General features: G+C 45.3%; 1 protein-coding gene across 1 annotated transcript; it reads right to left on the reverse strand.

Annotated features, from left to right (window-relative positions):
- Window positions 1–312: 312 nt before the first annotated feature.
- Window positions 313–4,277, reverse strand: sox4a (SRY-box transcription factor 4a). Its single transcript, XM_067611477.1, has one exon. The coding sequence runs from the start codon at window positions 3,428–3,430 to the stop codon at window positions 2,312–2,314; it is 1,119 nt and encodes a 372-aa protein (XP_067467578.1). The 5' UTR covers window positions 3,431–4,277; the 3' UTR covers window positions 313–2,311.
- Window positions 4,278–12,678: the final 8,401 nt, after the last annotated feature.

Below are 12,678 nucleotides of genomic sequence, written 5' to 3' on the forward strand. Positions count from 1 at the left end.
ATGGCTGGCTATTGATTCACAGTCTGCTCCGGCTGCACGCTTACCTACAGCAAACATGCACGCATACATATTCACATGCACACATGTACAAACAGACTGTAAATATCTGATCGGGGCTTTTGAATAAGCCATGGAATGTGATAATGAAGGCTCACCTTTTTGTACTGCATATTTTTCACCTTTACAAAAGGGGGGCCTCAGTATGTGCGACTGCTCCAATTATCTCTTCAGAGATACACAAACACACAAAATACTCACTTCGGGCTCTTTTGAAAGGTTTCAATAATGGAAAAAAACCAGAAGAAAAAACACTTTGTACTTTTCAGTTCCAGCTGATTTTATTTCCTTCTTGGAAGAAAAGAAAAACAAATTTAAAAAACAACAATCTGTACAGAGGTCTGAGAGGCAGTGATTGACCCAAACATTGGCTGGTTTTGAGCAATAAACATCAAATGATATTGGCATGATTGGACAAAACATGATCATACACAGCATATTGCACAAATGAAAAAAGAAAAAAGGACAATAGAAAAGATGTCTTGAAGGTAAAAAAAAAAAATCAAAAACAAAAAAACAAAAAAAAAAACAAGAAGAAACTCCTGGACCACAATCATCTTCAACATAAGGATGTCCAAAGATGGCTGCCCTAGTGCCTGTCGTTGATCATCATCATCATACATAAAACACACAATCTTTGCTTATAGTACAGTCAGTTTACATAAATATCTTCATGTTATTATTCTTTTAAAAATCTTAAACACAACAGCTATAGCTACATATACCTGAATCTGAAATACAAATGCTATTTGCCATGCCATAATATAGGAAAACAATTAGCCTGCTATACTTAGCCAACAGGTACAGAAAGGTTAAATACTATTTTTTGATGCAATTTGCGCAATAACAGATGAAGCACTTCATACATCTCCCTCCCTCCAAAGTCTAGGCAAAGTGGAATGAGTGTGAAATTCCATCCAGTGGTTCAAATAAAACTTATCTTGATAAAAAGCACACAGAGGTATTAGCTCTATCCAAACAGTGACTCTCTGGGATCTTTCACTCATATACTTTAGGTCTATGTGTACTGTAGCAACACAGTCACCACTCAAGACTGGGAGCCTCAGTGGTGCTTTGTTTACTTGGCTGGTGAAACTGGAGTCACTGTGCCATTAAGAAGCATGTGGGTAAATACTGTAAACACTGTGTGAGGTCAGATTGTGCCAAACAAACCCCCCTCTGCACGTCTAAACACCAATGTAGATCCAAACAACAATGTTGTAGGCTACCCACTCGCTGGAAACCCCCTTTCTATAGATTTTGTACAAAAATACAAGTAAAAAATCATGACACACTCAAATCTCCTTAAAAGTGAGAGAAGTCAGACATTTTAAATAAGATACACTTCTAGCCCTTCCGCGCTGGATACAGACAGGTGTATGTGCACAAACACAAACGAGACCTGTACGAGAACAATACTTCTATGTATAAAAAAGTTTGGCCGGTATAAATACATCAATATAAAAAAACGTCATCTGACACAGGAACTACAAAGTTGAAGCACTAGGCAGAAAGGATGCGCGTCGGGGAACATTGGTCCTGAATTGTGCACTGAGTGTTTTAAAAAGGTTCAGAAAAGGTTTCTGAAGTTTTGAGTCAGTCTTTGTTCTAAGTCCTGCCGTTGAAAGAGAAGCTGGTGATCGTGAATTGTGTCCTATGGTCACACAAAATTGCGTAATTACGCAGCAATGAACATTTTTACGCATTTAACAACAACAAAATCCTCATTATCCCGGAGGGCATGCGTGTTGATATTGAAACTATTTTGAGTTTGGAAAAAACTACACCTGAATAGCAACTTGATGGTCAATGTGAATTGGCTATATCATAAACAAAACCCAACATGACGAGCTCTTCACTAAGTGTCCCTTTCCCAACCCAAAATAACATTAAGATTCAAAGTTTAGTCTCAGTCCTCATCCTCTGCGGATTGGTTTGAACATTTGAGCTTGAAGTCCGTGTGTTTCACTGCTCTCTGCTTACATTCACTCCTCCTCTGTGTCCAAATGCAAACTAAGCATTTCCCCCGTTTGCGCGTTCCCGTCAAGCGCACCGAGCGCTGTCCAAGTCTGAGCGGCGCGTACCTGGGCTTCAACGCGCACACAGGCCACCTTTTCTTTCCTGGTTTCACTCTCCCTTATTTAGTGAAAGAATGGCGGAAATATTCTGGTCTGGACGCACACACGCCTGTCTGGGGGGGTTGAATTGTTCAAAACGTGGGGGGACGTCACGGTTCCTCTCCACCTCGGTTCTTTCAGTAGGTGAACACCAGATTGGAGATGGTGGACTCCAGCCAGTCTCCTGAGATCATCTCGCTGACCTCGGGGGTGCAGTAGTCGGGAAAGTCGAAGTGAGATCCCGCCCCGCACTCCCCGAAGCTCCAGTCCAAGTCCCGGTCCAGCTCTGCGTCAGAGAAGCCCATGCCGCCCAGAGACATGCTCTCAAACCCGGGGCTCGGGTTCAGGTCGAGCCGCTCGTCTTCAAACTCTTCGTCTGATGATGAGGATGACACAGATGAGGAAGAGTGAGAGGCTGATGGTGTTGGAGAGGATGCGCGAGCGTACCTGAGGCGCGCGGTGTGTGATGACTCGCTAGCCGCCGGGCTCTGGTCCTCGTACAGGCTGAGCGGGTCGCTGGACTCCGCCGAGCTGCTCAGGGTGGGACTGGCCGGGACTCCTACTGAAGGAGGCCCGCTCTCCAGGCTGCCTGCCCCGCCGAACATGTGGCCGCGCCTCGCTTCTCCGGTGCGCTTCTCCGGGATCTGTCTGGCCCCAGACACTGACCTGGATTTGAAGAGCGCCTGGTGGTCACCGGGAGACGCATAGTCCTGCCCCGGAGCGCTCGCCTTCATGCTGCCCTGCTTGTGCGTCCTGCTCACTCCTTTGGACGCGGGGCTTCTTTTGACACCGGCTTTGGCGCTGCGCTCTCCGCTCTTCTCCCCGCGGTCCGTCTGCTTACTCGCCCCGCTTCCCGACTTGACCTTCTTCCTGGGCCGGTACTTGTAGTCTGGGTAGTCGGCCATGTGTTTGAGTCTGAGCCGCTCCGCCTCACGGATGAACGGGATCTTGTCTGTGTCTTTCAGCAGCTTCCAGCGCTTCCCCAGCCGCTTGGAGATCTCAGCGTTGTGCATGTCCGGTGACTGCTCCATAATCTTCCTCCTCTCGATCTGTGACCAGACCATGAAGGCATTCATGGGTCTCTTGATGTGTCCCGTCGGAGTTTTGCACCACGCCAGGTCGCTCCGCTCCCCGGAGGAGGGGGACTCGGGGGTCGGAGACGCATCCATCTCCAAGTCCATTTCTCCCGTGTCCGTGGAGTCCCCGCCGGGGGAGTGAGCGTGGGCGCTCTCTGTCTGGCTCATATGCTGCACCATCCTTCCCTCCAAGTGTCTGGAAACACTCTGTTCAGTGCAGTGCTTTCACAAAGTTCAAGTGCGCAAAAATGCTCTCACCGCTTTCACAGGAAATTATTCCTCACTTCTTATTTCAGGCGCTTTAGAGTCAGACTGATGGATACAGATCTAAAAAAAAAAAGAAAAAAAAGTTCCTCCAAGTCTCTTCTCTGTCTGTTTTCAGTTCAAGCCCGTTTTGGACACGCTTAGTCTCTCAACTTTTAGCAGTGCGCTTCAGGGAAACCAAAAATAAATCCCAACACTATTTAACAGCAACTTTCAACTGCCTGTGCGGCTGAAAACTCGTCCTGCAAGGCTCAAAACGCGCCGCTGTGGGCAACAGCAGTGCAAGTCCCTTATGTGAACCTGGCTGTCTGCAGCGCAGCTTGTCTGTGCGGTTGCGGAACCATGTGGTTGAATGAAGCAGCTGCGCTTTCTCATAGTCTCCCTGTTTCCTGAGCGCTCTGTAATATTACTGTAAACACAACAACGAGAACCTCGCCGTTTTATACCCTCATCGCGAGATATAAAAACCAATCAGCGTCTGTCTCCATCCTGATTTTTCAGTCAAACCACTCCCACCTGGCTTGCCATTGGCTGAATAAAAAAAACGGGTAATAATAATAATAATGTGCAATGAGGATCGGTGTGTCTGACCTCATTCCTGTCAGACTCCACTGGAAGAAAGACGAACTTGCTGTGTGTGTGTGTGTGTGTATGTGTGTGTATGTGGTTGTATGTGTTTAAAAGGAACACAGTGTCCTTTCCCCCTCGCTGCAAGGGGAAGCTTGCAAGGATATACTTAGAACTACATTAGTTTCATGTGGATGAGTTTTGACTAAATTTAGATTGTGTGTAATGGGGGGGGGAGGACAAGGAAATGCTGAGAAAACACAAAAACAGCCACAACATGTTGTGTTAGTCAGACTGAAGTGTGGTGAGCAGGAATGTAGCCGTGAGGGTACACCCACCCCAACACGGCTCATCCAACCTGTTATTTACAAATCATTACGACACCAGCTTACATCATTACATCACAGCAAGCGGAATAAACAGTGAGGTGATGATAGTTTTATTTGCAGCGTTCATCACTGCATCCTGATAAAGCAGCACCCTGAAAACCAATCATTATAAATATTATCAAAGTGGGTAGAATTACACACACAGTGTATCAGGACCACACATGCTGCTGTGTGTGAGAGAGAGAGAAAAAAAAAAAGTCACACTCAGTCCCTGCTTCCTGCTCAACAAACGTGCTCTGCAATGCACAGATTCATCATCCCTCACAAGCCCACAAGCCCCATGATGTTAACATGTCCGTGTCATGTAGGATCACATTACAGCCTGTGTCGCTAGATGTCAGGCTAGAGCCAAAGGGAGCTGATGGGGTGTATACGTTGTGTATGTATGTGCGTGTCTGTTAAGATTTATCTCCGTCCTGATCATTAAATCATGCAGGTGATGTCATCAGCTTGTACTGAAGACTCCCCTTCATCCAGCAAACGTAGCTAACCGACACGCCGAGTGTTTTTCACACCTTCATCACACAACCCGGTGATAAATAAAAAAAAAAGTGGGCAAACTGTCCTTCAGTTAATCATGACCAAAGAGAAATCAGCCACCATTCAAAGCACAAAATAAAAACATTGTGTCTATTTATTTTTTTTTTCTGATTAGATCTTCATGTAATCTAACATAACATCAGTTATGCAGTTATGATGTGTATTACTAATTCATGACAAGATTTATGTCAGGATAAAAAAGTCATAAACTCTTTAAAATTTCACAACCCCAACCCCTTTACCCCCCTCGGTGCTTACATAAATCAAACACATAAATAATAATGAGCTCCTTCATCAGTCTATATCTTTAGCTGCCCCAATTACAAGCGTGCACCTGCCACTGGATTAGTTTGCTATCTCCTTCTCGGGCTTAACACACACACACACACACACATACACACACAATAGACGCCATGCATGGAGGTTTGTTTAAACAGGTGTAGCAGGTATACCTGTAATCTTATCTGATGTGTGAGCAGCAGCTGTCAGGTAGCTTTCCACTCTGTCACTGGCAGATGTACGGCTCTGGCAGCGGCGGGATGCCGAGCCCCATCACGCTGGCCTATCGCTCTGTCATCTTCAGAGCTGCTGGAGCCATGTGTTTACCCCAAATACACCGGCACTTTGTTTCAGCTCTGTTGACGCCTAAAGGGATAGTGTCATTATGAGAGAGTGCTGTGGGAGAATGGGGCTCTTTACAGCGACTTCTTAAAAGTGTGTGCAGTGCAAACTGGAGGTAGACTGTTGTGGGTTTTTCAAGGTAGATGTGCTGATGTTGATATTTCTGGGTTAAAGCTATTCGGTATATTTAAGTTGGACTGTTTTTATGGTTAAAAAATGTTAAAAGAAATTGATGATTCTTTGTTTTGGACAGCATTGTGCTCTTATCAGGGTGAAAATGCCTGTGAAACAGCTTTTGGCTCATTATGGGACACTAAAACGATGCATTAAAAGCTAATTCGTGGGGGAGAGTAAGTATATTTAATCAATTATTGTACTTAAGCAGAGTTTTTAGGTACTTTATTTTAGTATTTCCAGTTTCTGCAGTTTTATATTTCTACTCCACTACATTTTAGAGGGAAATATCATTTCTTTCACTACATTTTTTCACTGTTATAGTCATTAGCAGTAACTAGATTTCATCTTAAAAAACATACGTTTGCAAAATACAACACATTGTTAAACTCCCTTTTGGCTTGTGAGCCTTTACAAAGGAGCAGTGTCGGGGCTCCTTGTCACGTCTCAGATGTCTTTGAGTTGTTATCACTTCCACCGGTCCCAATTTCTCAGATGGTTTCATTTAAATAACAGCGTCAGGCCAAATTATCCAATATTTCACAAAAAAACCCAAAGATTAGGAAAGTGTTTCCACAATGATGCATCAGTGTCATATGTGATATTATATCAGTCACAGGGGATATTTTTTGCAGAGTGATTCATTTTACTTTAGCTACATTTAGCTGATATTTCTTCTGTACTTTATATTAAATTTTAAATTCGGGACTTTCACTGGTAATGGAGTATTTTTAGATGCTTGTACTGGTGTCTTTACTAAGTAAAGCACTTTAATCTTTCTTCTACCACCGTATTAATAACATTACTTTAATAACATCTAATCCAGCTGTAGTGAGGTAGAAAGCTTCATTATTTCAGAGTTGACTGACACTGTGTTTAATATGCGATTTTTAATAAAACATAAACACAAACCCCATAAGTCAGACTAACCCTAGAGCAAACTGCAGGCTAAATGAGCATACAGCATGTGACTTTTTGTGTGTGTGTGTGTCTCTGTGTGTGTGTGTGTGTCTAGTCTGCCTCTTCGCAGGGAGTTGGGTTTATTATAAGCGAGGCTGTCGTATATCGGGCTGAAAAGAGGGAACACAGTCGTCACAGTGTGTCGTAAAGCGACGGGTGAAATTAAGTATCCAATAACAGAAAGCGAAGAGATGGAAATGGAAGACGCAGGGAGCCAGCTGTGCTGAGGAGAGAGTGTGTGAGGGGAAGCGTGTGTTTCTCTGCGTGCAGTCAAACAGAGGTACTCATTACCATGTACTTGCCTTTTTCAACTGCCTAGGAATGACGTGCCACTTTGACCTGCCTGCTCGTCATGCGGGGTCAAACACAATGAGGCCTTTGTGTGTATGTTTGTGTGTGTGTACGTGTGTGTGTGTGTGTGTGTCCAGCCCTAACTGAATTGGAGCTTTTCCAGGGATTGAAAGTTTTAAAACCAGTGGGAAGTCCCCTCCGCCCTGCAGTTAAACAGAAAAACTGAAGACTAAGCACTGATTTGCATACACATTCTCTTTTTTCCTTCTCTCTCTGTGACTCATCCGCAGTCAGTTTTGTCCCCTCCGCGTTCTGTGTGGATGTGGCAGACAGTGCAGGTGGCCATCTCACCATATCATCCACCTACTGCTGTCAGCCTTTACACAACAACACTATCAAAGACGGTTATTTTTAAGTTGCCATGGAACACACAGTACCCTATCCTTCTGTGTTTCTTCCTCAAATTTGACGATATGGATTAAATACAGACTTTCTTCCTTTTTTTTATTAACTGTCCCTTGTTATCAAGTACATGCAAGCAGTGGACAAGATAACCAGAGCAGCTTACAATTTAATATAATCCAATATAATAAACCAGAAATTAAGGGAGACTGTGTCTATGGTGATTTTTGAGGCCTTATTTTGCAGTGTTGCTGCACTACATTGCATCACATCAGACAGACGTTCATGTAGTTCTGTAAACCCCCCCCTCATATTCTGTCTTTATGACCACAAGTCTTCTTCTACTTCCTTCTTTAGGTTTGATAATCAGGCTTATATTTAAAGACGCAGAGACAGAAAAAGTTGTCGAGGAGAAACAATTCTTTCCTTTCTTTTCATCCTTCTTGATTGCCGTTGTTTCATCCCTACTTCCTTTACATTTTAGAATCCGGGGAGAAACACATAAAGAAGATAAGCGGTACAGAAGGAGAGCAAGTGATAAGACAAGATTAGAGCGTCCTGGACGGTATAACATGAACAAACTGGATGTGCAAATGAAGATTGATAATGCAAAACAGGAGAAGAGAGGAGACAGCAAATGCCGCTCGCGTTCCCCTCCGTCACCGCTGTAATCCAGAGGATTCGGTCAAGGTAGGAAAAAAAAAAGAGAAGGGAGGCAGATGAAGGGAAATGAGTGAACGAGCGAGAGACAGAGGTTTGAACAGGCCGGCGACGCCACGCCCCGGGAACTCCCAACACCCCTCGCTCCGGATAGTGACGAGTCAGGTCAGATGGTATGCTGTATCACGGCGATGCAGACAATCTCACATGAACGCTCGCTCGTACACACGGATGCATAAACACACACAAACTCATGCTCGTGGCAAGACAGCTAAGTACCAGTGTACCGCTTCAGGACCCAGACATGCTGCAGAGTCAAATCGAGAGCGCAGACACACACACACACACACCAAACTCATGCACAAACGTACACACACACCCAGCCACTCTCACAGCTGCACTCTACTACACTCAGACACTCTGATACAACGATCGTTTTTTTGGGGGCATTGTCTAAAAGCCAGAGGAGTGAGAAGGAGCGCAGAATGAGAGCAGAGGAGAAGGAAGGGGGGAAAAAGGGAAGGAAAAGCAGAGCAGAATCAGAAGATGCAGAAGTCATCAAACGTCGCATTTTTTACTCTTTTGCAAAAGTCGTCGTCCTCGTGCTGCTTTCCATCAAAAGTGCACCCGATATACGACGGAGGCGGAGGACGGACACTTTCGATAGTCAGCGTTTTCGGGGAAAAAGGACATCTCTCAGACCTGGATCCGTATGGAAGAAAGAGTGGAGCAGCACAGGGGATGGATATACTGCAAAAGAAGAAAAGAAAAGAACAAAGACAGGTTTTCTTTTTCTTCGTGGTGTTGTTCGGGAGGGAAGCTGCGTCTGAGTTGCTGGAGTTTTGCTGGGTCGCTGCGGTTTCTGAAGAGAAACGTCGACGGCCGCGGACGCTGAAGAATCTGGGAAAGAGACAGAAAGCATCACGAAGAAGTTAGGCAGCGAGGGGAGAAAGAGGCAGAGTATGGAGAGTGTGTGTGTGTGTGTGTGTGTGTGTGTGTGTGTGTATGCAAGGAGGGGAAGCGGAGGCAACATTGCAAGAAAATTTCTCCCCCGAAAAAACTCTCTTTTGTGCCGCTCATCACAGAGGAGAGACAGCCGACTGCATCGCCTATCTCCCTCCGATCTCCTCTGTTTTTACCTTTCGCTCTGCCTCTCCCTGTCTGTATATGCATCTACGTATTAGACCCACATCCAAACAACATACGCTGACTAAGCCTTCTAATGTACACAGACATCCCATATCACCCTGCACAACCCCTGCTCCTCCTCCTCCTCCTCCTCCCCCTCCTCACTCCTCCTCCTCCTCTGTTACAGGCATATCCTCCTCCAGGCAGGTCAGGTCAGGCGGGCTGGTGCTGTCCTCACGTAGCCCAGGGATCGGTGTCCTCAGCTCGGGCACGGAGGCAGCCGCTGCAGGGGTCAATGAGGACCAGGCGTGGATCTCTGAGGCTCTCTGCAGCTCCAGACAGGCTCCAGACGCACTGACCTACATCAGCCTCAGTCAGACTGGGGAGAGAGAGAGAGAGAGGGAGTGAGAGCAAGGGAGAGCAAGGGATGGGGGGGGTGCGGAGAGAGCGAGAGAGGATGGGCGAGAATGATGGAGAGACTGGTAAAAGCAGGCACACGGGTGGAGAGGCTCGGTTGCAAAACAGCAACATTTATCAAATAAAGTGCAAGACGGTGGCATGATGCGGGGGAGGGGGTGGGGGTGGTAGGGGTGGGTGGGTGGGGGGGGGTTTGGAAGAAGACAATTGAATCGACTGAAGAAAAAAATGAAAACCTTGCTGCTTCAAATTCCTAACTAACTCTCCTCTCAGCCTGCACGCACTAATAACGCTTAAAAAATCTCCTTTTGTCCTCATCGTTTTACTAATCTCTATCCTCGCTTCACTTTTCCCCTTTTTGCCTCTCACCCCCCCCCCCCCCCCCCGCCTCATGTCTCCCTGCTGCCTCCCTCTTCCTCCCCCGTCCTCCTCTCTCTTTCTCATCCTCTTTCTCTGTCATTTTAGCTTGATTTTCATCATACCACCCGAAATGTCTCTCACTGTGGGAGGATTAGTCCGTCTCTGGCTGCCTGCTTATCTGTCTGCTCTGGCTTCGGCTGCGGAGGAGAGGAGGAAAGAAGGAGGAGGAGGTGTGTGTGTGTATGTGTGTGTGTGTGTATGAGGGAGGGAAAGAAGGGGGGGGGGGGGGGGGGGGGGTTGGCATCTCTCGCTCAGTTGTTGTGGCTATATCGGCTCGACTCAGCTTATTGCGAGTGTGTTTTGTGCCTCAACATTGCGGAGCGGAGCAGCAGAGGCTCTGCAGTGCGGCAGGAACAGAAAGAACATTTTGTGCTACGGTGTATGTTCTCTGATCAGGCAGGTGTGTGTATGCCTGTCTCCTTCCATGCTTAGACTGATTGCGTCCATTCCTGCAATGCTCCGGCGGTGTGTGTCCGACTGGCTGTGTGTGATCATTACTCCCCAGTGCCGGCATCGACACTAAACGTGGATCAATACCAATAGCGAAGCAGATAGATCAGGCTCCCTCAGGACCCTGTGTGGCAGTGGAAGTCAGTCTCTAAAGCAACATACCTCAGTCATACTAACAATGTCTTTATCCTGAGGTGAACATCTATAGGCCCTGGGGAGTTAGAAAATAAATGCGAGTATATTAGAAGGTACAGTAAAATCCAGCAGGGTCAGTGTATCCTGGTAAGGTCAGCAACTCAAATTGAAGATGGTCCAGGCATTTAAAGGGTTAGTTTAGTTTTCTTCTCTAAAGCCTACGTGATTTATTGCGAGCTGTCAGTCCACTCAGTTCATCTATGAAGGACTAACCCCCTGTGTTATGGCTGTGGACGTATTAGAAGAACTGGTTCGGTGAGATTGTACAGATCAGTGGCAATCAAACAAACACTGGTGGAAAAAAAATATTCTTTCTGCACCTTCTACACTGTTTCTACCCACAGTCAGCCAGACAAGAAACCTTAAAATGGCATTTTTCACATTAATGACTGATACTGGCTAAATAAAATATTTTTATTTGGTGTGATCTGTCCTATAATCACATTTATGTTACTGAAGAAACTCATACAAAACGGAAACGTAAAACAGGAGTCTTAAGGGAGTCACTGCACCCGGCCAAGACATAGTTATGGCACATACCTCCCTACTATGACTTGTTTTCACTTTTCTGTTTGCATACGGAAAAGAAAAAACATTGGAAGGAATTGGTAGATTTTTGTTTTTACTTTTGAGAGAGCTAGGCTAGCTGTCTCCACCTGCTTCCTGTCTTTATGCTAAGCTAAGCTAAATGCCTCCTGGCTCTAGCTCCATATTTTGCATACAGACATCTAACTCACAGCAAGAAAGCAAATATGCATATTTCCCAAAATGCACACCCACACTGATCATGTCAGACCTCCGCTTGAAGAGGCAAAGTAAATTTCAACTTTGGTGAGCTCTGACAAACAAATTTGCACTGATAACCAGAAGTGAACTGTCTCGACAGTGCTAACCTTTGAAGGCACAAAGAGAACCAGGGAGTACAAAATGGAGGAAGCTATCATATCAGTTTCGTAACACCACACAACGTCTCTTCTCTGTTGAATGAGAAGCAGTACCCACAAACTGAGCTTGTCAATTAATTTGTTAGCTTTGAAACAGCAGTTGACAAAACAATCTCAACTCAAGAATGAAGCTCTACTTTTACGCCAAAATCGACAAGTCATCTTAAAAGTGCTCAGAATAATGGACAGTTTGAACATCTACAGTTCCAACTGAGCAAACGTTATCTGCAAAGACCATGTGATACGGTTAAAAGCTCCAGCACAAGCCGCCAAAGACATTGAGTTGATTTTTTTTTTTTTGTTAAATTCCAATAGAGCTTCCCTCTTTGTATCAATTTTGCTACAAACAAAACTAGCCAAAACCAACGATAGCCACTGCATGATGATCCCAGACAAGATCCCAGAACCAAACCACTTAAATTTCCTTCCAGCTTGTCGATGATGAAATGTGTTACTGGGAACTATGATAAAATCTGAGTGTACCTTACTCCTAGAAAATGTGGTTTTTAAAAAGTTAATGACTAAATAGCAATATGCAATCTCCATCTAATCAAAACCAAACAATGGTGCAATTTCTTTCAGGATGGATTGAAAGAGTTCTTACTTCATTCCATATGAAATGTAAACCATCCACTTAAATCACAAGAAACCAAGAGCAGCTTTCCAAACAGCAACGCTCCGCACTGCAGCTTATGTTTCTACACGGGACGGCGAGGAGCGTGTTCCTCATCTCACATGGCACGTTCCCTGCCGCCTGATTATGGATGAAACTCTGGACTGCTGCAGCCAAGTTTCAAAGTCAGTCAGTCCTGATAGAGACAGATAGAGATGTCACTCTCTAGATCTCTTTCCCATTGCTGCTGGAGAGAGAGAAGTTATTAGGTCCAGATGCAAAGAAAAGTGGGTCACCATACTTAACATGTGCCAGACCCTATATTTCCCCATATGTACAGGGACCCACTGCTTACACTAGTGCACATACAGTATGTATAGTTGCCAAGTCAGA

The sequence above is a fragment of the Thunnus thynnus genome, chromosome 15, assembly GCF_963924715.1.
Source record: "Thunnus thynnus chromosome 15, fThuThy2.1, whole genome shotgun sequence".
NCBI lineage: Eukaryota > Metazoa > Chordata > Actinopteri > Scombriformes > Scombridae > Thunnus > Thunnus thynnus.

Coding starts and splice junctions, on each gene's coding strand:
- sox4a (XM_067611477.1), bottom strand. CDS start 3,430: ATGGTGCAGCATATGAGCCAGACAGAGAGCGCCCACGCTCACTCCCCC.